This window comes from Pelodiscus sinensis, chromosome 19 (genome assembly GCF_052426305.1).
Source record: "Pelodiscus sinensis isolate ZL-2025 chromosome 19, ASM5242630v1, whole genome shotgun sequence".
NCBI classification, from domain to species: domain Eukaryota; kingdom Metazoa; phylum Chordata; order Testudines; family Trionychidae; genus Pelodiscus; species Pelodiscus sinensis.
Window position 1 is genome coordinate 2,617,660 of NC_143070.1, and position 26,615 is coordinate 2,644,274.

A 26,615-nucleotide genomic window follows, 5' to 3' on the forward strand; every position below is an offset into this window, starting at 1 on the left:
TCTCTCTTGAGGAGTTGTAGCTAAATAGTCCCCATCCTATTGTCTGTACAGTTGGGATTATTTTTTCCAATGTGCATTACTTTACATTTATCCACATTCCACTTCATTTGCCATTTTGTGGCCCAGTCACTTGGTTTGGGGAGATATTTCTGAAGTGCTCCGCAGTCTGCTTTGGGCTTAACTATCGAGAGCAGCTTGAGGGGATAGCTCAGTTCGTCTTTTACAGGACACTTAAATAACAACAAGTGGTCTGGTAGCACTTTATAGACTCACAACACATGGAGATGGGATCGTGAGCTTTGGTGGGCACAGCCCGCTGCGTCAGTGACTGGAGTTGGATGTCCAGGACCAAAACAAATAGGGGCGGGGGGGGGGGGGGGAGAGAAGGAAAATGGGAGCGGGAAGGACCGAGACGAGGCAATTCCCCTTGATATTTTCATACCCACTGCCCGCCGGGGAGCCGAGCGCAGCGAGAAGCGCGCGGTGCAGCCGGCCCACGTGACGGGTCCGAACGTTCCACTGTCACTTTCACTTTCCCCAATCGAACGCCCCGGGGTCCCCGTCCCTAGCGAGCCGCGCGGGGACCCTGCGGGCCTGGGAGCGCCCCGGGGGGAGCGGAGCAGCGGGACCCTGCGGGCCTGGGAGCGCCCCGGGGGGAGCGGAGCAGCGGGACCCTGCGGGCCTGGGAGCGCCCCGGCGGGGGCGGAGCAGCGGGACCCTGCGGGCCTGGGAGCGCCCCGGGGGGAGCGGAGCAGCGGGACCCTGCGGGCCTGGGAGCGCCCCGGGGGGAGCGGAGCAGCGGGACCCTGCGGGCCTGGGAGCGCCCCGGCGGGAGCGGAGCAGCGGGACCCTGCGGGCCTGGGAGCGCCCCGGGGGGAGCGGAGCAGCGGGACCCTGCGGGCCTGGGAGCGCCCCGGCGGGAGCGGAGCAGCGGGACCCTGCGGGCCTGGGAGCGCCCGGGCGGGGGCGGAGCAGCGGGACCCTGCGGGCCTGGGAGCGCCCCGGCGGGGGCGGAGCAGCGGGACCCTGCGGGCCTGGGAGCGCCCCGGGGCAGGGAGTCCGGCTAAGCCCGGCAGAGCGTCCCGCGCCCCGCGGCTCCAGCCCGGTACGTTCTGCCCCCGGGCGGGTCTGGTCGAGCCTGGGAGCGCGCGGGGCGCGGGCGGATGGTTGGAAACACCCGGCGGGAGCCGCCCCGCGAGCACTGGCCCCGCTCCGTGCGGGGTCCCACCCTCGCGGGGTGTCCCTCTGCCCGCCGGCTGGGTTGGGAATTTCTGCCTCTTGCGGGTTGTGCAGAGCGAGGCGCCCGCTCCTGGTCCCCGGGGCGACCTGTGACAAACCCCGGCCGAGACTGCGGGGACAGGCCCCTCGCTGCACGAAGTCTGGTTCCCCGCCCGCTCTCGCTGCGCTTTTCCGCCTCTTGCCGGTGGGGTGAATCCTCTTGGGTTTGTAAAGCCCAATCGAGTCCTGCCGGGAACCAGCCAGGGCAGCAAACCGCAGCTGGTTCCTTCTGCATGTGCCTGAAGCTGATCTTGTGCTCCAGGGTGTCACTGAGGCGGCGGGGGCTCCAGGCTACACTGAAAAAGGGAAATGTGTTACACATTGTGAAACGGCTCGTTTCCTCCTGTGTGACAAGCCACTGGCGTTGCAATATCCTGAGGAAACCTATGGGAGGCGGAGCGAGTCAAACCTGGTAGAGTTGGCTGGGATATGGGAGGCGGACAGCTCTTCAGAAATGGTAGAGTTGGCTGGGAAGTGGCACGAAATATTCTGGTTTTTCTTTCTTTCAGTTTTCATGTTGCTCCCTTTTCTCCTTTGAGAGAGGATGAGGGGAATAAATATTTGTGTTCCTCTTGAGGAGGCGTTCTCAATTTGAATAAATTAGATTTGTTTAATTTAGTATCGATTTCACTGAAAAATCAGTATTAACGAATTGTACAAGCAACATGTGGTTTGGGGGCATGGAGAGGGACAAAGAGGGGTGAGGTAAAAAGTTTGGGGGCAATTTAACTGGCTTTGAGCACCCTACTGTAGAAAGGGTTCAAGTGCCCCCGCAGACAATACAAGGCCAGACTATACCTATGGCGACCATATTGCCTGCTGCCCCCATATCCCTCACCCTCCCCTGCACCAGCTCTTCTCTTACCCCTGAGCCCACTCCTCCTCTAGCCCCATCTGATCAGCTGTAGCTGCCCCTCCCCATCCCCCTTCCTAACACCTCACTCTGCCCACCTGCCCTGCCTCTGTCCCCTGGTGCCCATCCCTCCACTCCAGTGTCCTTCTACTTCACCCCCACCCCCACCTGGCACCTTCACCTTCCTTTACCCCTTCACCTTCCTGTTGCCTCCCATTCCCTGACTGCCCCTGCCCTCCTTGCCCCCTTTCTCCCTGGCACCCACCCTCTCACCACCCTCTGCCCCAATTCTCCTCACTGCGCCCTCACACATGACTTGCTCCAATCCCTGCCTTCCACATGCCCCCCTCTCCTCTCAACCCCCCTCTCTGAGCACCCACTGCTCCCCTCTCCTCTTCCTCCCTCTTGTCCTCAGTGCCCCTCCCCTCTCCTCTCCTAGCATCATGCTATCCCTTCCCTTCTCCCACTCCCAGGTACACCTTCCCTCCCTTTTCCCACAGGCTGCTCTGTGTGGCAGAGTGCTGCAACTGCAAAGCTAGTGCACCAAGAGACCGTATCTACACTAGGGAATGATTTCAAAATCACTAAATTTGACTCAATATCTCCCAATTTTACAACATCAAAATAGCGTGTCCCACTGCAGGGCATCCCTGCTATACACCCAAGATGAGTTCCAAATCATGGGGATATAGAGCGAAATGACGTAAAGCAGGGATATCTTTCCCCTGTGGTTGACTTCCATTTGCATGAATTGGTCTCTTTTTCTTCTGCATGACATAAGAGTGGGGACTGGGAGGACGTATATCGCAACAATTCCTACAAGGGTCAACAATGTTAGTGCGGAACCGACGTATACTGGGGAGACCTATAGCGGAGATGCCCTGTACAGGGAAGCCTCAAAAATAGTCCAAGGCAGGCTTCGTTAATGAGGACATGCTACCTCGCCTGAGAGCTCCGGAAAGCCCTGCGGAATAATTAGTTCAAATTCCTCTGGGGAGCAGTTATTTTGAAATAATGGCACTGGAGCATCCACACTAATGCTATTTCGAAATAGCTATTTCAAAATTAACACTATTCCCCGAGGAAAGCAGGAGTCCAGATTTTGAAATAAGCAGCCCATTATTTGAACTAAGGGATTTGTTAGGGTGCATGATCCTCCTATCAATTCAACCTAAGGGGGGTTATTTTGAAATGAAGTCCTAGTGCAGGCCTGGGGTAAGTGCCTTGCCCTGCCCGTGTGGACACCTTGAACGTCACAGCGCTGGGGCTGATTTACTGCACAGTGACTTGCCAGTCTAGACTTGGCCTTAATGCTAGTCAGTGTCCTGCTCACTGTGGTCAGTTTTTGTTTTCTCCTTCCTGTTGTTCAGATGAAGTTACGGGGAAGATGAAGGTTCCCTCCATCTGCCAGAGCGCCAGAGCCAGCTCCCCTCTGCCTGGTTTTCTTCTTTTCTTCCTGACTTGTTATGTGTGCAGCATGGAATCAGGTAGGACTCTGCGCTGGGGCTGCTGTTTCTTAGAGGGTTTATTTAAGTCCTGAAGTGTCTTAACAACCTGCACAACTCGGAGTCAGTGGAACTTCTCCCAGGGTGCGTATACACTGCACCGGTATTTCGAAATAACAATGTGGGCGTCTGCACAGCCATTCCTTTCTTTCGAAATAGTTTCAAAACAATGGGCGGCTTATTCCGAAATCTGTAAACCTCATTCTGTGAGGAATAACGCCTCTTCCGCAATAGCTGTTTCGAAATAAGGCGCGTGTAGATGCTCCACTGCTGCTATTTCAAAATAGCCCCTCCCCAGCGCCGTTCTAAGTTATTCCTACCCAGTGTCTCCTGGGGCTCTACATCGAGATAGCACGTCTACGTGAGGGGAGCCTGCCTCGGACTAGTTTTGAGGCTTTTCTGCAGTGTAGACGTGCTATTTTGAATGAAGCATGCGGTGTAGCCATATCCACAGTGTGTAAACATAACACAGCAAGCTCAGTGTAAGCGGGGGGATGGTCCAGCTCCTGTGGAACTCTCCTGGCTTCTGTACGACCCCGGTGAGATGGGCCAGTGACAGGATCTGAGTCCTCGCTCCCACGTCTTTACCCAGGGCCTGTCTACACTGGGGAGTTATTTCAAAAGAACTCCCCTTATTTCAAAATACCAACGTGAATGTCCACACGATGAAGCCTGTTATTTCGAAACAACAACGCCTGCTTGGGAAGAGGAAAAGGCTTATTTCAAAATAGTTGGGGAATTCATTATTATTTGGAAATCACCTGGCAGGGCAGACACGGCCCCAGCGGCCTCCCTGACCTCGAGGGCTCCACTTCCACCTTCCTTGTGGCAGAGTCCTTGGAACTCAGCAAGGCTGGGCCCAGGGTTCCTGCGGGACTAAATCTAAGGTGGGGGCTGAGTTGCCCTCACTCCATGGTGCTGTCTCCACACCGGGCACTTCCCTGACTCACTGAGCCATGTGTACAGCTCAGAGCTAAGATCTGTTATTAAGCAGCAATCCATTAACAAAAGAATAAGTAAAAAATGGGGAATGTTAAAGGAAATCCCGTCACCCTGCTCCTGGCTGTGCCACAGGGATGCCGGGGGTCGGACACTTGCTCTGGAGGTGGCCACATGCCCTCAGGCTCCAGGTGGCAGGAATCTTCTCTCCAGTATTAGCTCCCTCAGCTGGGGTCCTCCTCCAATCTCACCTGCAAGGCCCATTGGCTGGTGGCATCTCCATGTGCCGGGTCTCCTCCCAGTATCTCCAGGGAATACAAACTACAGCAAACAGGACCGGTTTTGTGTGTGCCACTGACTGAATGGAAAGATCTTCTCTCTGAGCTTTTCTCCCTTCTCTCCTGGGACATTCCACAGCACAATTTACAGTGGAGGGACCTGACCGGCCTGTCACGGCCGTGGTGGGGGAAGAGATCGTGTTACCCTGTCACCTGGCCCCCCGGATGAGCGCTGAGAACATGGCGGTGACTTGGTTCCGGTCCAAGATCTTCCCATTTGTCCATCGCTATAGCGATGGAAAGGACCAGTATGGAGAGCAAATGCCAGAATACCAGCGGAGGACAGAGCTCTTGAAAGATGGTCTGACCCAGGGGAATGTTACCTTGAAAATTCTCCACGTCAGAGTCTCGGATGAAGGGCAGTTCCGCTGTTTTGTTCAAGATGGTGACCTTTATGAAGAAGCCGTCCTGGAACTGCAGGTGGCAGGTCAGTAGCGTGTGTCTGTACGTCCCTCGGGGATGGCGCTGAGTGAGTTGAATGATTTGAGCAGTTTACCCACGGTCAGTTCCCAAGGTGATTCATTTACTTGTACCAAATATGAAGAAAATTGGAGAAGGTGCCCCTGGATTATGACGCCTTCTTCCTCAAGACTCACCTCACTCTTTCACCGAACACTTCCCGGGTGTGGTAAATGGGCCAAACAGAGACACAAAACCCGATTTCCCATGGTCACACGGTTAAATCTAACACCCAGGAATGACTTTGCCAATATGCAAATTTCCTTCTGTGGGGGGTGACGGCCCCACTCTGGCTGGGAAGGGTCAGTGCAGGCTGGAGGGGGCCTGGGCAGAGCCCAGGCCCATTGGGGAGGCTTTGAAAGAGCCGAGCAGGGTGCAGCTTGCAGGGACAGCCCTATAGAGAGAGCTGCCCCACAGAGAGAGTCAGTGAGGCCCTGGCCAAGGAGGGGGCAGGGCCTGGTTCCCTCAGAGAAGGCACCGTCAGTAGAGCAGGGCTGGGCAGGCCCAGGGGGCTAGAGCGGGAGGCTCCAGCCTGGTCCCTGCCCGGCGGTGGCCTTGCTGCATGGCCAGGAGGTGCAAAGGGCCAGAGGGGAAGTGGCCAGGGAGCGAGAGGCAGTGGGGGGAGTAGAGGGCAGGACAAGGTCCTTCACTGAAGTCTCTGAAGTTTGATCTTCACGCGTCGGCTCCCTGTCCCTTTCCGTGTGAAGCGGCAGCAGGGAAAGTGATGCAGACTGATCAGTCCCTTCTCCTGTGGGTCAGAGCCAGCGTCTTTGTGCTCTGGCTCCCATGATCCCTAACATTGCAGAGCGCCCGGGGGGGGGGAGGGGAGGGTACGATGGACTAGTCGATAGTGCTAACCGGTAAGCTCCTGCTTATCGGTTAGTCGACTAGTCGACTGGTCACTGACATCCCTAATCTAGAACAGAGAACCACGTGACTTACTGCCCTGGGACGCTCTGGTGTCACCTTGGGAGGGTCCCTTGCTTTCTGGAGAACACGACACACAGCTGGGAGGAGGAAGAGTTCACCCCATGGTGGGCAGTTCTCTACTGATTCTCATCAGTCAGGTGGTTGAAGATTGTGAGGGGGTGAAGGTCACAGACGACCCCTTGGGGGTTCCCCTGGGGTGCTGACATGGCCACTGCCACTCGCCTTCCCGCTCTCTGGGGCTCCTCCCCGCCCGGTCCTGCTGGGCCAGCTCCCTGGTCTCCCCCAGCCAAGGCCAGTTAGGGAGGTCATGCGACTTCCTAAGACCAACCACTGCTACGACTTACAGACAAAAGGCTCTTTGCATTTGATTAATTAAAAAAATGGAGACATCCCAGCATTGGGAACACCCTGGATGGCACATTGAAACCATAACGCCAGAGCATGCCCCGTATGTCTAATTTCAAACACAAGAACGATACAGGGAATAAGAGAAACAGATTCAGCGGATTCTGACATGACATTGCAGCCAGGGAGGTTCAGGTTGTACATTAGGAAAAACTTCCTGCCTCTCAGGGTGGTAAAACACTGGAATAAATTGCCTAGGGGGGTTGTGGACTCTCCATCTCTGGAGATATTTAAGAGCAGCTCATACAGACACCTGTCGGGGATGATCTGGTGCTTGGTCCTACCATGAGGGCAGGGGACTGGATTCAATGACTCTCGAGGTCTCTTCCAGTTCTGCCATTCTGTGATTCTATGAAGATTGAGAAGTTACTTGAGCTAATTTGTCCAAAGCACCTTTGAGTTAGTGATATCTGTGTCCAAAGTTCCATGTTCTAAAGCATGGCGAGGGGGCAGTCCATTATGAAGATGATTATGCTCAAGTAGGTGTCCAGATATTTCTCCCCTTCTGCTTTAGTTCTGCATATGCAGGGCCAAGTTGAAGAGCTTCCATAATCAAAAAGGTGACATTTCACCTGAAAGCACATTTGAAATACAAAGATTATTTTTCTCTGGTTTTTTTTTCAGAATCTGCTAATGCTAAATTAAATGATCAATTAAAGGGTTTCCTATAGTCCCAAACATGGCACATCTGTGTGGCTCTTGAGAGGGAACAATACTGCAGAGAAAGCTTTCCATCCCTTCCATGAAATAATTAGTTGCTTGTTCATCTAGTTCCCTGAGTCCATAATCATTTGAGTATAAAGGGGAAGTTGAATTTCTTATTCTCTAGGCTCAGTATGTGCATAAATCAACATGGATTTATACATTTGTCTCTAGCTTCAGGCTCTGCTCCTCATGTGTCGGTTGAGGATTACCAGGATGGAGGGATCCGAGTGGTGTGCCGGACGGCTGGGTGGTACCCGGAGCCCGAGGTGACGTGGAGAGATCTCAATGGACAGGCCTTTCCTTCAGCCTCTCACACAAATTCCCAAGAAGCCAATGGACTGTATGGAGCACAAACATCTGCCATTATAATGGAAAATTCCAATCGGAACTTATCCTGTTTGGTCAGGAACACCCGCCTCAGCCAAGAAAAGGAATCATTATTTTATATTTCAGGTCAGTGACCATCAAAAACCACACTCTGAGCAGCAACAGAAAAAAAAAGACAACAACCTCCTGATCAGATTAAATACTATGTGTATTTAAAACAAACTTACAAACCAAAAACCGCCAAGAAATCTAGTTAATTAATGGTGTCACTTTTTTAAATTTTAATTTAAGTCTTGTCTACACTAAGAAGATTTTGTCAGTACAGCTCTACCAACAAAACACTTCTAGTGTGGGTCAATGTTCTCTCTGATTTTCCATCCATGTGCAGAATAAATGTTGTTGTATGCACCAGCAGAATGTGCAGATGTGCGCCACCAGTAGAAACACATCCTGCTGGCTGAGGGTGCTCTGTGCATTCTGCTAATCTACTTGGTGGCATCTGAATCTCTCCTGAGTGGCCGCCCCAGCACACAGCTTACTGGGAACACTGGTGTGGACACTGCTATACTGGCTAAGCTGTTCTTTTGCTAGTCTGTTTTATGCCAGAGTCCCAAACGGACATAGCAGGCTGTGAGTGCAGGATTTCCAGTATAACTGTGTCTATAGTTGGGCTTTTGTCAGAATAACTCTGTTGATAAAATATCACAACCCCAACTCACATGGCTCTGCTGTCAGAAATATTTTCTGTTGTAGTGTACACATGAGGCACTTTTGAAATTCCTGCCCGCACTGTGTGGAGTAATCAGACCAACCTAGTTACTATCAGTGGAATGAGGTGTACCAGTAGTTCGAAGTAGCTGCGGGCACAGAATCCGCACTAACGGGGATTTAAAAATGGCGGCGCCCGGCAAGATGCAAATGAAGCCTGGGATATTTAAATCCCGGGCTTCATTTGCAACTTCGAATGCCTACATTAGCCACCCTAGTTCGAACTAAAGTGGCAGTGTAGACATACCCCCAGATAGCTCGGATGAGACAGTAGCCCCGCTGTGCTGTGCGCTGCACAAAGCCACAGACTGACAGTCAGTGCCTGGTACAAAGAACAAGCTCCTAAATGATCAAGGCCCCACAAAGGCCGGCCAGGAAATGGAGCCCAGAGAGGGGAAAGGGCTTGTCCAGGTTCCCACGGCAGATCTCACAAGTCCCACCCCGCTGCCCCAGGGACTGGAGACTGATGGTTGTCTCCCATGGCACGCCAGGCCAGGCTCACTCGCACACCAATGTACAAATGTGGTGGCTGTCTTGGTTGCTTTGTGGTGTTTGGTGCCGTGCCGATGGGGCCACGTTCCCTCCTTTGTGTCCAACTGGTCCCACGGGGGCGGCCTTATACACATGGAGTCATCAGAGCTGGGTCCCTGCTCACTGAGTAACGTGGGTGCCTCTGGGCTTGTGTTTTTCAGATCCCTTTTTCCCAAAGGTGAATCCCTGGATGGCGTCTCTGGGAGTGACCCTGGTGGTTTTGCTGGGCTCCTTTGCCCTGAGTGTTTATCTCTTCAGAATCAAAGGTAAATGTTGGAGCAGGAAATACAGGGACGCCCACAAGGGATTTCCTTCAAAGCCGCGCGCAGGGACAGATCTGACACTGGGCCTGGCATGACGGGAGCTTAGAACGGCCCCACCCCCGCAGCACAGGGCTGGAAATGCCACTGAGGTTCCCCTCTGTCCGTGGGCTGATCGTCTGCAGCAGCCCCTGGCTGCAGGCTCAGGGGACTCCCCAGGACCTGACGGCAGCGCCGGAGGACGGGGTGAAAAGCTCAGTCCACTGCCCTGGGCCATCCCCACCCACCTTTGCAGAGGGGCCTATTGCTCCAGCTGGGCCTCCCCCACCCAATGGCACAGCAGGGAGCCAGGGAGCCCAGGCCTGGGGATAAGGAGGTTTCATTCCCCTCACTCTCTTGTGTGGCGAGTTGTGCCAGACACGGGCTTGTCAAAGTGCAGCCGCCGGGTGGTTCGTACTTACGGACACGCAGGGGGATGGGATTGGAAGGAGGCAAATAGGCAGCGGGGCCGGACCAGAGAGCCAGATCACAGCAGGTATCTGCATCCTGCTCCGTCTTCCCTCTCCCCGTTCTCTGGGGTCACTCCCATCTGGCTCTGGTCTCCCTTTGTTATGCCTATAAGAAGCACAGGGGATCTTTTTCAGGGGAGAAGGCAACACACCATGTTTATTAAGAAGACAGCAGAGAAGCAGTTAGCATACCGTCATAAAGACACCCCCCCCAACAACAACTGTATAGAGTATTAGACAAGATCAATAGTTACTAGGGGTACAACTTAATCTTCAATACTAGCAGGGAGCAAGGCCTTGCAGTAACATTATTTAATTACGGGAGACCGAGAAAGAGAACTTACGAGCAAGTCATTACATCAAATCATTATGCTCATACTTATAATCTTAACCAATATGAAATATACATTTTTGCTACACCTTCGCACATGGCACTGCCAAGCCTGATTTCTATACTTAAAATCATTTTTTGCTAATCAAGAGCCGTGCTCCCTTGTTCTGCACTAGCGCTCCTTGAGGAACACTATGTAAATAGATGTGTTCTCTGATGAGGAAAAGCACTCAGAGCCATTTGGTAAGTCTCCTTCTCTCTCTTTCCATGTGAGGCATTGTTGTACATGCTCATGTCCTTGTAGCAGCGTGGGGAAGGGGGTGGGGATGGTGTTTCCTGGTTCTATTGGAAGATTTGCTATTCACATTTTTTAAAACAGGGAAAGCTTAAGGACACGTCTGTACTTACCAGACACTTGACTCTCTGGAGGTCAGTCTTCTGGCCTTTGATTTAGCGGGTCTAGTATAGATCTGTCCTGACCTACTACAGCTCCGGGAGACCTCTCAGAGGCCAATAGGGTCAAATTTTAAGAAATGCTGCATCTACAGCAGTGTCACTTCGACCACGCAAGGTCAGGAATAGCGCTACTCCTGGTGAAATAGACTTCAGCAGACCCTAAGGGTGACACAATTGGCTTGGTAGTGTGGACGCATCACTTAAAAACTGACTTTGTGGTGCTACGGCCAATGTAAAGTCCTAGTGTAGACCACGCCAAACAATGCAGCCAAAACCCTGCCCATTCCCACCCACCTGTTCATTTATTCCCCTGAAGTAGGTCAGGACAGCGATGTAGCATCCTGACAGGTCTCCTGCTCTATTAGTGATGATCAGCGTTTGGCTGCGTGTGTTTTCATAGGCTCCCTCAGATTGTGCCAGCTCTACACAGGTAGCTAGTGGAATAGACTTCATGAGAACCCCCGAAGACCACAGACTCCGATAAAATACGTAGGCACACGAGTCAGGATTATTGACAAATGAAGAACATTAACAGTCATCGGTAGCCAGATGGCCTCCGAGGCCCTATGCGTTTGTACTCAGGACAATGGACCCAGCTCAGTCAACAGTATGGATTTTACTGTCGCCCCCTAGGCCGGACATGGAGTTAACTCAGGGTAGCCCAACATTTAGAGGTGGAGACAAACAATCTCTGATACACGTTGAACGTATCATCTTGTGCATTAATGGCACGTTTGGTACATCCCCTTGGACTTTCCTCCAAAGCATCCCTACTCACCCTCCCTTGTCATGCTCTCCCTCCTGTTGTTTCAAACTATAGTATCGTGTGCTAAGTTGGGTTGTCCTTGTACTGTCCTGGTGGAATGTATGTGCACACGTCACGGTCTTTTATCAATACTAGCAGCTCTAGTGCTGAGAGACACTGACATCCAGGCAAACATCTGCTTTTCACATGACCTGTCTATTACTCAAAGTATAACTCTTGCTAACTTTGATTCAGGCACCAGGCCCCTGCTTCAGCCTTTTTCTTTCTCCTACATCCTCCTCCTTCCCAGTGTATTTAGGGAACTAGTAAAAGTCCTTTTAAAAGCAGTCAGGTTAGTCTGTTTCAACAAAAAGGAGTCTGATGGTACTTTGAAGACTAACAAATCCATGGCTCTGAGTGTGATCCTGGTGGTTTGGTTTTTAGCATGGGCCTCGCAGTTTATCTATTTAAAATGAAAGGTGAGTATCAGAGGGAGAGTTTATTGATAGTGGGGGATTGCAGAAGGGCGTGTGAGTGTGTGGAGGGGGGAAGAACAGGAGAGCGGAGTCTGGGGAAATAGAACTGAACGAGAGAATCTGATCATAGCAAATCCATCTGTTTTCTGCAACGTCCTTCCCCTCCCACTCCTGCTAGTTCTCAGGGGTTACCACTGTCTGTCTCTGGTCCTAGGCTTTAGGCCTGGCCTCTCATATCTGTAATGCAAATTTATTTTGTTATTGAAGTGTAGCTCACCCCAGCAATACAGACCTAGGCCCTAGAGATAGGCCCCTGTGGTAAATCGGTAAAAAACACATTTGTTCCTCAGGTTACAAAAATAACCCCATACTCACATAACTCTTATTCGGCTCTGGTGAGGCCACATCTGGAGGGCTGCGTCCAGTTCTGGGCCCCCCACTACACAAAGGATGTGGGCGCATTGGAGAGGGTCCAGCGGAGGGCGACCAAAATGATTCGGGGGCTGGAGCAGATGACCTATGAGGAGAGGCTGAAAGATTTGGGTTTGTTTAGTCTGCAGAAGACAAGAGTGAGGGGGGATTTGAGAGCAGCCGCCAGCTTCCTGGGGTGGGGGGGGGGTTCCAAAGAGGCTGGAGAGAGGCTGTTCTCAGTGGTAGTAGATGGCAGAACAAGGAGCAGTGGTGTCTAGGTACAGTGGGGGGAGGTCTAAGTTGGATATTGTGAAAAACAATTTCCCTAGGCGGGTGGGGAAGCGCTGGGCTGGGTTCCCGAGGGAGGGGGTGGAGTCTCCATCCCTAGAGGGGTTTAAGTCCTTGCTCGACAAAGGCCTGGCTGGGTTGATTTAGTCGGGATTGGTCCTGCCTTGGGCAGGGGCGTGGACCCGATGACTCCTGAGGTCTCTGCCCACCCAGGGATTCTATGAACTCAGACACAACCGTCCAGGCCCAGGAGAACTTCCTCGGGAAGGGCTATCTGCTGAATGTCCATAGAAAGCCGGCATCTTTCCCAATGGATTGTGTGACTGTAGGATGTCGCTTCTCACACTGTTTAATAGGCCGGGGCTGACAATCACTGACCTTTCTTTCTGTGCTTTCCAGGGAAACTTACTGGAGAAGTGGGTAAGTTTCAAATGGCCCTTTCCCCTCGGGGGCCCAGGTGGGGGAGGGGCACACAGGACATGCAGCCTCACCGGCGGTCTGGGGGCCGGGGGTGCGTTGGAGCCGCACACCGTTGTCTCATTGGTGGTGTAACCCGGGGTCCAAGGGCAGGGGGTGCATTGGAGCTGCCCAGCCTTTCCCCTCGCTGGGGGGAGGCGGAGCAGCGTGGCCTCCCCACGCTCAGCCACAGGGAGAGGGCTGGGTGCTGTGCCCCTCCCTTCGACTCCAGCCCCTGCCAGAGTGAGGGGGCTCAGTGCTGCTCCCTCATGCTCAGAGGGAGAGGGCTGGGCCACAAATGCAATGTTTGACCAGTCACACAACTGCCCCTATTGTTACTGGTGTCTCTGATTGGCCTTGTTGTTTATCCGTTTACAATGAAAGGTGAGTGTCAGAGGGAGAGTTTATCCACAGCGGGAGATGGCAGAAGGGGGGGTGTGTGGAGAGGCGCGGAATAGGAGAGTGGAGTCTGGGGAAATAGAACTGAACGAGAGAATCTGGTCATAGCAAATCCATCTGTTTTCTGCAACCTCCTTCCCCTCCTGCCCTGGCTAGTTCTCAGGGGTTACCACTGTCTGTCTCTGTCAGCCGACGGTCAGGGCAGTGTGTGTGTGTATGTTTCCGAGAAAAGGTTTAACGTCTGTGTCTTTACTGCTAGGACCGGGGTCCCGTCGCAGAGGGTGGCCAGCAGGCCAACAGACGCCCCGTTATATAGGAAGAGCTTATTACACCTTAGATTTTAGCTGCTAGAACACAAAGTTCCTTTGCAGCGGGCAGCCTGGGGAAGGCTGAAAAGTGCCCCAATGGATCTGTCACCTGGGAGTGACACAGATCCGAACGTCTAAGCTCTCCCTATGTCTGTCCCTTTATGACCGGCTGAAGTTCTTTTAAATTGTGCTTGGTTCTATTACAGCAACTGAAGGAGTCAGGTTAAGCTTAAACAGTTACAGGTTTATTAAAAGACTTATAAAAGCATATGGTTACAATGGCTATTGCTCTATTTCTTAAATGCTAGCAAATATATATATATATAGGCTTAACAATGATTACAGGAAAAAAAGTAAAGATAGAAAATAGAAATAATGGTACCAAGTGACAGCTTAATCTTTAAAGAGCTCTAACACTATGTATATATATACTTAAACAAAGGACCACATCCAGGTACAATTTTTACCCCTTTCTGTGCCTCTCGACTCCAGCGTGTCAGGCCAGGGCCGGTCTCTCAATTCCTAGGAAAGACGAATACGAGGTGGGCGTCCCCTTGGAACCTCGGGAGATCAAACACCTAACCCGACCAGCAGATAGATGGTAGATTGACGCTCAGAGAAAATGCGCTGCTGGGCCTATCTTTATACCCCTGGGGGCCCGTATCCTCTTTCTTATCTAAGATGCCGAATTGTACTGGTCTGTTTTGTGGTGCCAGTTCTTACAAGCAAGTTTCAAGTTAATTTACACTTGCAAGAGAGATAACTAAATTGTGAGCACTAGACATTTTTTTACTGGGCGAGAGATTCCTCCCCCCGCGGATGGATGTGTGTTCGTATCAATATGGGTTTAAGTCAAGGGCACTCCTTGGCAGCCTCTTGGTCAGCAATTGGCATATCTCTGTTTACAGCCATTCACGGTCACAGCAGCCTGGGCCTTCTGCTCTGTGTGCCCTGCATGCTCCAGGCAAGCAAAAATGGATGTTACAAGGGGGGGTTCCTGTCTGGCTACAGTCTCTGGTCCTAGGCTTTAGGCCTGGCCTCTCATATCTGTACTTCACATCTCTTTTTCTATTCAAGTGTAGCTCACCCCAGCAATACAGACCTAGGCCCTAGAGATAGGCCCCTGTGGTAAATCGGTAAAAAAAACATTTGTTCCTCAGGTTACAAAAATAACCCCATACTCACATAACTCTTATTGGGCTCTGGTGAGGCCACATGTGGAGTATTGTGTCCAGTTCTGGGCCCCCCACTACACAAAGGATGTGGACGCATTGGAGAGGGTTCAGCGGAGGGCGACTAAAATGATTAGGGGGCTGGAGCAGATGACCTATGAGGAGAGGCTGAGGGATTTGGGTTTATTTAGTCTGCAGACGACAAGAGTGAGGTTGGTTTTGAGAGCAGCCGCCAGCTTCCTAGGGTGGGGGGGGGGTTCCAAAGAGGCTGGAGAGAGGCTGTTCTCAGTGGTAGTAGATGGCAGAACAAGGAGCAATGGTGTCAAGGTACAGTGGGGGGAGGTCTAAGTTGGAGATTGTGAAAAACAATTTTCCTGGGCGGGTGGGGAAGCGCTGGGCTGGGTTCCCTGGGGAGGGGGTGGAGTCTCCATCCCCAGAGGGGTTTAAGTCCTTGCTCGACAAAGCCCTGGCTGGGTTGATTTAGTCGGGATTGGTCCTGCTTTGAGCAGGGGCGTGGACCCGATGACTCCTGAGGTCTCTGCCCTCCCAGGGATTCTATGAACTCAGACACAACCGTCCAGGCCCAGGAGAACTTCCTCGGGAAGGGCTATCTGCTGAATGTCCATAGAAAGCCGGCATCTTTCCCAATGGATTGTGTGACTGTAGGATGTCGCTTCTCACACTGTTTAATAGGCCGGGGCTGACAATCCCTGACATTTCTTTCTGTGCTTTTCAGGGAAACTTACTGGAGAAGTGGGTAAGTTTCAAATGGCCCTTTCCCCTCGGGGGCCCAGGTGGGGGAGGGCACACAGGACATGCAGCCTCACCGGCGGTCTGGAGCCGCACACCGTTGTCTCTCATTGGTGGGGGCCTGGGAGCTGCGTGGCTTCCCCCCTTCCAGTCACATGGAGAGGGCAGGCCCAGCAGTGGCCTTGGCCAAGCCCAGCCCACCAGCGGCCAGAGGGGAGAGAGCTGGGCCAGCCTCAGTCCAGCCCAACTCCCAGCCCTCCCTTCCCCAGCGGCGGGAGGGGAGAGAGCCGGCCGGCGTGGTCTTGGTCTGGCCCAGCCCCCTCCTCTCGCTGGCCGGAGTGAGAGAGCTGGGACAGGCAGGGCTGCTGTGCCTCAGCCTGGCTCTCCCCAGGGCCAGGAGGGGCTGCCTACGCCTGAGAGGTGGGTGGGTGAGTGTAGCGAGCAGCGGTAGCAGCCCCTTTAAATTGAAACATGAATCAGGATGAGATTCAGCCTCACAGCTCAGCATCTGGCACAGAGCTGGATCAGCATGAAGACTGCGTTGTGCTTAAGGGACCCGTGTGTGATTTCATTTGGTATTAAATAAGGAATTGGGATGAGAGCAAATCTGATCAGTTTTGCCCCGGTAAATACGAAACAGTTACCAACAGAAAATGGAGGTTTGCTTATGACCCGGTGTTAGGGAGTCATGCAATGAAAGGCTCTTTTAATCTGCAGTAACTGGAAATATTCTTACCTAATTTGTGTTTGTATCTGGGTCTTTATTTTCTAGAGAAACATCTTAGTACGATTGGTAAGTTGGATTTTTCCCATTGGAGTCTTTTCTGTGCCCTGTTGGGCTGTTCCATTAACTAGAAGATTTCCCCGGCCTTGCTCAGGTCCTTACCGGGAATCATTTGTGTGGGGTTTTTTGTTTTTCATGCAAAGCCGTGCTCTGGGGTGGGGCTGGGGTGAGGGGCTCAGTTTGCAGGCTGCCCTGGGAGAGAACAGCCTGTGTCATTGTAACAGTTTGGGCTCAAGTGAGAAGCACCCGGCTGAGAAGCACATGGGAGCCGTGGGGGCTCGGGTAAGGAAGAGGTGGGGGCATTCAAGTGCTGAGTGGCCTTGCGGGCCTTGGGTGTGGGGAGGGGCTCAGCAGCCATGTGGCCTTGCGAGGATTGGGGTGGCGGGGTGGAGGCGCGCGAGAGCCCCAGAGCCTCACGAAAGTTTGGGTGGGGGAGGGGTTGCAGGTCGTGTGCAGTGTAACCCGGGGTCCAAGGGCAGGGGGTGCATTGGAGCTGCCCAGCCTTTCCCCTCGCTGGGGGTAGGCGGAGCAGCGTGGCCTCCCCACGCTCAGCCACAGGGAGAGGGCTGGGTGCTGTGCCCCTCCCTTCGACTCCAGCCCCTGCCAGAGTGAGGGGGCTCAGTGCTGCTCCCTCATGCTCAGAGGGAGAGGGCTGGGCCACAAATGCAATGTTTGACCAGTCACACAACTGCCCCTATTGTTACTGGTGTCTCTGATTGGCCTTGTTTATCCGTTTACAATGAAAGGTGAGTGTCAGAGGGAGAGTTTATCCACAGCGGGGGATGGCAGAAGGGGGTGTGTGTGGAGAGGCGCGGAATAGGAGAGCGGAGTCTGGGGAAATAGAACTGAACGAGAGAATCTGGTCATAGCAAATCCATCTGTTTTCTGCAGCCTCCTTCCCCTCCTGCCCTGGCTAGTTCTCAGGGGTTACCACTGTCTGTCTCTGTCAGCCGACGGTCAGGGCAGTGTGTGTGTGTATGTTTCCGAGAAAAGGTTTAACGTCTGTGTCTTTACTGCTAGGACCGGGGTCCCGTCGCAGAGGGTGGCCAGCAGGCCAACAGACGCCCCGTTATATAGGAAGAGCTTATTACACCTTAGATTTTAGCTGCTAGAACACAAAGTTCCTTTGCAGCGGGCAGCCTGGGGAAGGCTGAAAAGTGCCCCAATGGATCTGTCACCTGGGAGTGACGCAGATCCAAACGCCTAAGCTCTCCCTATGTCTGTCCCTTTATGACCGGCTGAAGTTCTTTTAAATTGTGCTTGGTTCTATTACAGCAACTGAAGGAGTCAGGTTAAGCTTAAACAGTTACAGGTTTATTAAAAGACTTATAAAAGCATATGGTTACAATGGCTATTGCTCTATTTCTTAAATGCTAGCAAATATATATATATATAGGCTTAACAATGATTACGGGAAAAAAAGTAAAGATAGAAAATAGAAATAATGGTACCAAGTGACAGCTTAATCTTTAAAGAGCTCTAACACTATGTATATATATATACTTAAACAAAGGACCACATCCAGGTACAATTTTTACCCCTTTCTGTGCCTCTCGACTCCAGCGTGTCAGGCCAGGGCCGGTCTCTCAATTCCTAGGAAAGACGAATACGAGGTGGGCGTCCCCTTGGAACCTCGGGAGATCAAACACCTAACCCGACCAGCAGATAGATGGTAGATTGACACTCAAAGAGAATGCGCTGCTGGACCCATCTTTATACCCCTGGGGGCCCGTATCCTCTTTCTTATCTAAGATGCCGAATTGTACTGGTCTGTTTTGTGGCGCCAGTTCTTACAAGCAAGTTTCAAGTTAATTTACAGTTGCAAGAGAGATAACTAAATTGTGAGCACTAGACATTTTTTTACTGGGCGAGAGATTCCTCCCCCCGCGGATGGATGTGTGTTCGTATCAATATGGGTTTAAGTCAAGGGCACTCCTTGGCAGCCTCTTGGTCAGCAATTGGCATATCTCTGTTTACAGCCATTCACGGTCACACAGCCTGGGCCTTCTGCTCTGTGTGCCCTGTATGCTCCAGGCAAGCAAAAATGGATGTTACAAGGGGGGGTTCCTGTCTGGCTACAGTCTCTGGTCCTAGGCTTTAGGCCTGGCCTCTCATATCTGTACTTCACATCTCTTTTTCTATTCAAGTGTAGCTCACCCCAGCAATACAGACCTAGGCCCTAGAGATAGGCCCCTGTGGTAAATCGGTAAAAAACACATTTGTTCCTCAGGTTACAAAAATAACCCCATACTCACATAACTCTTATTCGGCTCTGGTGAGGCCACATCTGGAGGACTGAGTCCAGTTCTGGAGCCCCCACTACACAAAGGATGTGGACGCATTGGAGAGGGTCCAGCGGAGGGCGACTAAAATGATTTGGGGGCTGGAGCAGATGACCTATGAGGAGAGGCTGAGGGATTTGGGTTTATTTAGTCTGCAGACGACAAGAGTGAGGGGGGATTTGAGAGCAGCCGCCAGCTTCCTGGGGTGGGGGGGTGGTTCCAAAGAGGCTGGAGAGAGGCTGTTCTCAGTGGTAGTAGATGGCAGAACAAGGAGCAATGGTGTCAAGGTACAGTGGGGGGAGGTCTAAGTTGGAGATTGTGAAAAACAATTTCCCTGGGCGGGTGGGGAAGCGCTGGGCTGGGTTCCCGAGGGAGGGGGTGGAGTCTCCATCCCCAGAGGGGTTTAAGTCCTTGCTCGACAAAGCCCTGGCTGGGTTGATTTAGTCGGGATTGGTCCTGCTTTGAGCAGGGGCGTGGACCCGATGACTCCTGAGGTCTCTGCCCTCCCTGGGATTCTATGAACTCAGACACAACCGTCCAGGCCCAGGAGAACTTCCTCGGGAAGGGCTATCTGCTGAATGTCCATAGAAAGCCGGCATCTTTCCCAATGGATTGTGTGACTGTAGGATGTTGCTTCTCACACTGTTTAATAGGCCGGGGCTGACAATCCCTGACCTTTCTTTCTGTGCTTTTCAGGGAAACTTACTGGAGAAGTGGGTAAGTTTCAAATGGCCCTTTCCCCTCGGGGGCCCAGGTGGGGGAGGGCACACAGGACATGCAGCCTCACCGGCGGTCTGGAGCCGCACACCGTTGTCTCTCATTGGTGGGGGCCTGGGAGCTGCGTGGCTTCCCCCCTTCCAGTCACATGGAGAGGGCAGGCCCAGCAGTGGCCTTGGCCAAGCCCAGCCCACCAGCGGCCAGAGGGGAGAGAGCTGGGCCAGCCTCAGTCAGGCCCAACTCCCAGCCCTCCCTTCCCCAGCGGCGGGAGGGGAGAGAGCCGGCCGGCGTGGTCTTGGTCTGGCCCAGCCCCCTCCTCTCGCTGGCCGGAGTGAGAGAGCTGGGACAGGCAGGGCTGCTGTGCCTCAGCCTGGCTCTCCCCAGGGCCAGGAGGGGCTGCCTACGCCTGAGAGGTGGGTGGGTGAGTGTAGCGAGCAGCGGTAGCAGCCCCTTTAAATTGAAACATGAATCAGGATGAGATTCAGCCTCACAGCTCAGCATCTGGCACAGAGCTGGATCAGCATGAGGACTGTGCGTTGTGCTTATTAAGGGACCCGTGTGTGATTTCATTTGGTATTAAATAAGGAATTGGGATGAGAGCAAATCTGATCAGTTTTGCCCCGGTAAATACGAAACAGTTGCCAACAGAAAATGGAGGTTTGCTTATGACCCGGTGTTAGGGAGTCATGCAATGAAAGGCTCTTTTATTCTGCAGTGACTGGAAATATTCTTACCTAATTTGTGTTTGTATCTGGGTCTTTATTTTCTTTTCTAGAGAAACATCTTAGTACGATTGGTAAGTTGGATTTTTCCCATTGGAGCCTTTTCTGTGCCCTGTTGGGCTGTTCCATTAACTAGAAGATTTCCCCGGCCTTGCTCAGGTCCTTACCGGGAATCATTTGTGTGGGGTTTTTTGTTTTTCATGCAAAGCCGTGCTCTGGGGTGGGGCTGGGGTGAGGGGCTCAGTTTGCAGGCTGCCCTGGGAGAGAACAGCCTGTGTCATTGTAACAGTTTGGGCTCAAGTGAGAAGCACCCGGCTGAGAAGCACATGGGAGCCGTGGGGGCTCGGGTAGGGAAGAGGTGGGGGCATTCAAGAGCTGAGTGGCCTTGCCGGCCTTGGGTGTGGGGAGGGGCTCAGCAGCCATGTGGCCTTGCGAGGATTGGGGTGGCGGGGAGGAGGCGCGCGAGAGCCCCAGAGCCTCACGAAAGTTTGGGTGGGGGAGGGGTGTGCAGGACGTGTGCGGTGTAACCCGGGGTCCGAGGGCAGGGGGGGTGTGTGGAGAGGCGTGGAATAGGAGAGCGGAGTCTGGGGAAATAGAACCGAACGAGGGAATCTGGTCATAGCAAATCCATCTGTTTTCTGCAACCTCCTTCCCCTCCTGCCCTGGCTAGTTCTCAGGGGTCACCACTGTCTGTCTCTGGTCCTAGGCTTTAGGCCTGGCCTCTCATATCTGTAATGCACATTTATTTTGTTATTAAAGTGTAGCTCACCCCAGCTGTACAGAGATAGGCCCCTGTAGTAAATCGGTAAAAAACACATTTGTTCCTCAGTTCAGTAATAAAAATAACCCCATATTCACCTAACTCGTACTCCGCTCTGGGGAGGCCACATCTGGAGTATTGCCTCCAGTTCTGGGCCCCCCACTACAGAAAGGCTGTGGACGCATTGGAGAGGGGCCAGCGGAGTGCTATCTGCCGAATGTCCATAGAAAGCCGGCGTCTTTCCCAATGGATTGTGTGACTGTAGGATGTCCCTTCTCACACTGGCTCAGGGAGCAAGGGGCTGACAATCCCTGACCTTTCTTTCTGTGCTTTTCAGGGATACTTACTGGAGAAGTGGGGAAGTGTCAAAAGGCCCTTTTCTCTCTGTGGCTTGGGCTGGGGACAGGGCAGGCTCAGGTGCTCAGGTGGGGGGGCGTGTGCACTATTCTTTGTGGAGTGACACAGAAAAGGATTCTCCCTGGTTCCTTGCTGTGGTCACACCCCACGTACCAGCCCCCCAGAGCCAGGGAGAGGACGTTGTGGGGTCCATGAGGGGCCGTGCAGGGGTCACAGTCACCCCCTCAAGGCGAGTTCAGAGGTCACTGATGTTAGGGCTACACAGCAGTTGCACATGAAGAGCTGAGCCCTGGGAACAGACTCAGGACTCGCAGGGTCCCAGAGCTCGGGCCCAGTGTTACAGCCCCCGGCCCATGTCCCGCCAGCGGACGCGAGCCGGTTGTGGATGGTCAGTTGCTGTGTGGCTGTCTCATGGGGCTTCACAGGTGCTCTGTGCCCTGCCCGTGGGTTGGCCAATGGACCCTTCTCCCCAGACCTCTGGAGCTGACCCGCCCACGCCCTGAATCAGTGGGGTTGGGAGGGGCAGGCGGCCTGGTGGGGGGGGGGGGTTACATCCGTCCTGTGAGAGGGGCACTTAGTTACTGTGTGTGTGTCTCCTCCTGTCTTCCCTAGGGACCCTCCAGAGAGAACTTGGTAAGTTCCCTGTTTCTCCCAGGCAGCCTTGTCCCTGGGTCAATCGATCTGTCACCTTCTGCCTGTGGGGGTGGGGTCAGCAAGGAGCTCTGGGGCCAATGCCAGGGGCTCCCCCGAGCAATTCCAGACAGAAAGTGTCTGAGACCCAGCCCCTGAGCAGGGAGGATTCCCTGGAGGCGAACAGGCTCCCTAGGGCTGGATTCTGTCTCTGCCTTGCCGGTTAGAGCCAAGGCCTGAGTCTGGCCACAGCCCAGCTGCTGGCACGTGAGTCCCTGCGGCCCTGGGTGTCAGTATCTCCCCGCCCGCCGCCAAGTCCAGCCCCTGCTCTGCCCCATCCTGCCTCCTCTCGTCCTTCCTCTGCCCTCTCCCTTCCCTCAAGACCTTCCCCCAGGGAAATGTATGGGGCAGCATAGATACAGGCAGGCAGGGCCAGTAGATGCATGGAGACCCCCTGCTCCCTCCCCCCAAACCCTGCCAGGGGGGTGCCCACTGGCCACGAGGAGGGTGTGAGGCCTGGCACTGGCCCGAAGGTAAATTGACCCTGTTCCGCCTGCTTTAGACACTGGCGCTACCTGGTCCCCTGAAGCAGTGAGGGGGCTGAGAGGGGGGGACCTTTGTGTGTCTGTGGCAAAGGGGGGCTGGGCACATTCGATGGAGCGAGGGGCAAAGCACTTACCTAGCGCCCCAAAACGGGCCCTTGTTCCTGCGTCACGTGGCTCTCGCCCGGGTTCACCGTAAGGCGGCTGCTCCTCATCCCAGAGCCCCGGGGCTGCTGCCTTTGGTAGCTGAGTTCTCACCCCTCCGTATTTGCTTTCAGCCTGGAGAAGAGACATCGTCTGCCCAGGTAAGTACAGCTCCTGTGGAATCAGTCCGCAAACCCCCTGCCCCGGGACTGCCCCTCTCAGGCAGAGCCTCTGTGCTCTGCCCCTCGGGGCGGCGCTGTGCTGAGGGGGAAGGCGCAAAGGCTGCTGGGACCAGAACAGCTGGTTTGGGGGCCTAAAAGGGTTCTCTGGGCGCACTGGGAGCCCGAAGGCGTCTCAGCGAGATGCTGTTCTTGCCCCTGGGGGGGCAGGTGGGCAAAGGGCTGGGCCAGGGCTTGGTGCTCGTTTCAGTTCTCAGAAGCCCGCCATTTCTGGGAGACAGAGAGGACAAGGCCATGTCCCCGTCCAGCACTGGGCACAGTCACGTCCGGTTCTGACCCAGTGCCGGGGAGCAGACGCAGCTCTCAACGGCCATCCCTCCCGGCGAGCGGCCTCCCTCTGCACCGCCCTGCCCTCTGCTATTGCCCTTGCTCGGAGGGGCTCTCACTCTGATCCCGTGTTGCTTTCAGGGCTGGGAAGCGCTGCGCCGCCTGTACTAGAAGGTAAGTCGAGTTCAGGGTCTGTCAGTGTCCCAGTGCCATTTGCTGCTGACTGTGACTGGGGGAGGGGACTTGGTTGCTCAGGGCAGAGCTCACAGGCAGAGTTCACAGCAGGGGCTGAAGGCAGGTTGTGCAGCCCTGGCCTGACATGCAGCCCTGGGTCCAGATTCCAGGCACCGTCCCTCCCCTGCCTCCTGGGCCGTGCGCCCGGCAGAGCTTCCTGGGCACACGCCCAGCCTGGCCGCACAGGGCCAAGAGAGCCCTCCTCCTCCTCCTCCTCCTCCTCCTCCCCACGAGCTCCATGGCTGTTCCTGCTCATCTTCCCGCCTTCCCCCTGTGCCCACACAGGGAGGCACGTCAGGATGGGGAAGGCGCCAGCAGACTGAGGAAGGGGGCAGCATTTAAGGGGGCTGGAGGGCTGGCAGTGCCTGGTAAGAACGGGAGGGTGGGAGAGCAGCAGCCAGCAGCTGAATGGGGCTAGTGGGGGGGCAGTGGGCGAGGGGGCAGGTGGTCGGGCTGGAGGGCTGGTGGGGGGGCAGTGGGCGAGGGGGCAGGTGGTCGGGCTGGAGGGCTGGTGGGGGGGCAGTGGGCGAGGGGGCAGGTGGTCGGGCTGGAGGGCTGGTGGGGGGGCAGTGGGCGAGGGGGCAGGTGGTCGGGCTGGAGGGCTGGTGGGGGGCAGTGGGCGAGGGGGCAGGTGGTCGGGCTGGAGGGCTGGTGGGGGGCAGTGGGCGAGGGGGCAGGTGGTCGGGCTGGAGGGCTGGTGGGGGGCAGTGGGCGAGGGGGCAGGTGGTCGGGCTGGAGGGCTGGTGGGGGGGCAGTGGGCGAGGGGGCAGGTGGTCGGGCTGGAGGGCTGGTGGGGGGCAGTGGGCGGGGGGGCAGGTGGTCGGGCTGGTGGGGGGCAGTGGACGAGGGGGCAGGTGGTCGGGCTGAAGGGCTGGTGGGGGGCAGTGGGCGAGGGGGCAGGTGGTCGGGCTGGAGGGCTGGTGGGGGGCAGTGGACGAGGGGGCAGGTGGTCGGGCTGAAGGGCTGGTGGGGGGCAGTGGGCGAGGGGGCAGGTGGTCGGGCTGGAGGGCTGGTGGGGGGCAGTGGGCGAGGGGGCAGGTGGTTGGGCTGGAGGGGGGGGCAGTGGGCGAGGGGCAGGTGGTCGGGCTGGAGGGCTGGTGGGGGGCAGTGGGCGAGGGGGCAGGTGGTCGGGCTGGAGGGCTGGTGGGGGGCAGTGGGCGGGGGGGCAGGTGGTCGGGCTGGAGGGCTGGTGGGGGGCAGTGGGCGAGGGGGCAGGTGGTCGGGCTGGAGGGCTGGTGGGGGGCAGTGGGGGGGGGGGCAGGTGGTCGGGCTGGAGGGCTGGTGGGGGGCAGTGGGCGAGGGGGCAGGTGGTCGGGCTGGAGGGCTGGTGGGGGGCAGTGGGCGGGGGGGCAGGTGGTCGGGCTGGAGGGCTGGTGGGGGGCAGTGGGCGGGGGGGCAGGTGGTCGGGCTGGAGGGCTGGTGGGGGGCAGTGGGCGGGGGGGCAGGTGGGCGGGCTGGAGGGCTGGTGGGGGGCAGTGGGCGGGGGGGCAGGTGGTCGGGCTGGAGGGCTGGTGGGGGGCAGTGGGCGGGGGGGCAGGTGGGCGGGCTGGAGGGCTGGTGGGGGGCAGTGGGCGGGGGGGCAGGTGGTCGGGCTGGAGGGCTGGTGGGGGGCAGTGGGCGGGGGGGCAGGTGGTCGGGCTGGAGGGCTGGTGGGGGGCAGTGGGCGGGGGGGCAGGTGGTCGGGCTGGAGGGCTGGTGGGGGGCTGGAGGCAACTGGTAGTTGAGTTGCTGGTTTCAGTCTCACCCAGCAACTCCCTTGAACCTTCCCTTGCTGCTGCCCTGGGCCTCCCGCTCCCCATCTCCTCCTCCAATGGGGGTTCGTCAGGGATCCCCCTCCAGCCTCCTGCTCCTTCTCCCCCGCGTGTCCCTTGGTCTCACTCAGGCCAGGCCAGGGATGGGGGCAGCTGGTCTCCCCCCACAGCGACAGTCTCTCTCCCCCGGGAAGGCGGGTGGGAGATGGGAACTGCAGGCAGCGGTGAGCCGTGTCAGTGAGCAGGAGTGGAGGGAGCTCAGTGCCTCACCACACATGGCCCCGGGTCTCCAGGCCCCGCCCAGAGAGATGTGCAGCAGAACATGAAGGAACCTGAATCCCAGACCTGGCTCAAGCGCCGTCCTTGCTCCCTGGCTGGCCCAGCTCAGTCAGGGGTGTGACTCTTCCCTGCACATGCCCGAGACCTCAGGGCTGCTCCCCACTCAGAGCCGGGCGCCCCTGGAGGCAGGAGAGTCCCTGAGTCACGGCCCAGCTGGGGCAGATTCTGTCCCTGACACCATCGACCCCACAGGGCCGAGCTCTGCCCCTCACGCTCTGATTCTCCCCCAGCCAACGTGACTCTGGATCCAGACACGGCGGATCCCCGGCTCGTCCTGTCGGAGGATGGGAAACATGTGAGATGGGAACGGACACGACAGCCACCCCCCGACACCCCGGAGAGATTTGACTATTGGGAATGTGTGCTGGGCCGTGAGGGCTTCACCTCGGGGAGACATTACTGGGAGGTGGAGGTGGGGGGTGGGCGATTCTGGGCTGTGGGGGTGGCCAGAGAGTCTGTGAGCAGGAAGGGAGGGATCAGCCTGAGCCCCAAGGGCGGGATCTGGGCTGTGCAGTGGTGGGGGGATCAGTTCCTGTCTCTCACTGACCCTGAGGAGACCCCCCTGTCCCTGAGCCCCCCCAGCAGGATCCGGGTTTGTCTGGACTGTGACCGGGGGCAGGTGACATTTATCGATGCTGGAACCGAGGCCCCGATCTTCACTTTCCCGCCGGGCTCCCTCCCCGGGGAGAGAATCCGACCCTGGATCTGGGTGGGGGGCACACACACTGAGCTCCGACTGTCTCCATGACAACAGCCCCTCTGGCCTCACCCCCCAGACTCTGTGACCCTGGACGACTCCCCTGTACCCCACCCCGGCTCCTCCTCTCTGTGACCCCAGAAGCTCCCCCCCTCCCTCCCTGAAGGGCAGAGCTGGGGTCTGAGCAGGGGCAGAGCTAACAGCCGGGCTGGGGACAGGTGGAGTTCAGATCCGGTCACACAAATCGACCAGCCCAACGGCTCTGCCCCGCACTAGCCCCCCGGCTTCGGGGCTCTGGGGCCAGCTGGGCTCAGGAAAGCAGCCGCCCTGGCTCCTGAAGCTGCTGCCTGCTGGGAACGTTGCTCTCCCTGCAGAGCTGGAGCCAAGGAGCGAGCTCCAGGCGGGGGCTGGGCTATTGCAACGCTGAACGGCGCTGCCTGGGATTGTAGCTGCCCAGAAAATCCCTGGCACGACGCTGAGAGCCCCCAGCCTGAGTGACGGGGGGTGGGAGTGTCTGGGACAGGCCAGCAGGCCCGGCAGGGAGCTGCCTG

The 26,615-nt window shown here is 55.8% G+C and overlaps 1 protein-coding gene across 1 annotated transcript; it reads left to right on the top strand.

Annotated features, from left to right (window-relative positions):
- The first annotated feature begins 394 nt into the window (after window positions 1-394).
- LOC102445185 (butyrophilin subfamily 1 member A1-like) lies at window positions 395-26,152 on the top strand. Its single transcript, XM_089771459.1, has 15 exons — window positions 395-505; window positions 3,502-3,618; window positions 4,993-5,340; window positions 7,584-7,865; window positions 9,200-9,304; window positions 12,914-12,934; window positions 15,586-15,606; window positions 16,372-16,392; window positions 19,362-19,382; window positions 20,158-20,178; window positions 21,834-21,854; window positions 22,672-22,698; window positions 23,185-23,217; window positions 25,598-25,959; window positions 26,144-26,152. Exons 2-15 carry the CDS (start codon window positions 3,519-3,521, stop codon window positions 26,150-26,152), a joined length of 1,392 nt encoding a protein of 463 aa, XP_089627585.1. The 5' UTR covers window positions 395-505; window positions 3,502-3,518.
- Window positions 26,153-26,615: the final 463 nt, after the last annotated feature.

Excerpts from the sequence above, each read along its gene's own strand:
- LOC102445185 (XM_089771459.1), top strand. The coding sequence starts at position 3,519 with ATGAAGGTTCCCTCCATCTGCCAGAGCGCCAGAGCCAGCTCCCCTCTG. Across the intron at positions 21,855-22,671 it reads GACCCTCCAGAGAGAACTTG|CCTGGAGAAGAGACATCGTC; the intron begins GTAAGTTCCCTG and ends ATTTGCTTTCAG. Across the intron at positions 22,699-23,184 it reads AAGAGACATCGTCTGCCCAG|GGCTGGGAAGCGCTGCGCCG; the intron begins GTAAGTACAGCT and ends TGTTGCTTTCAG.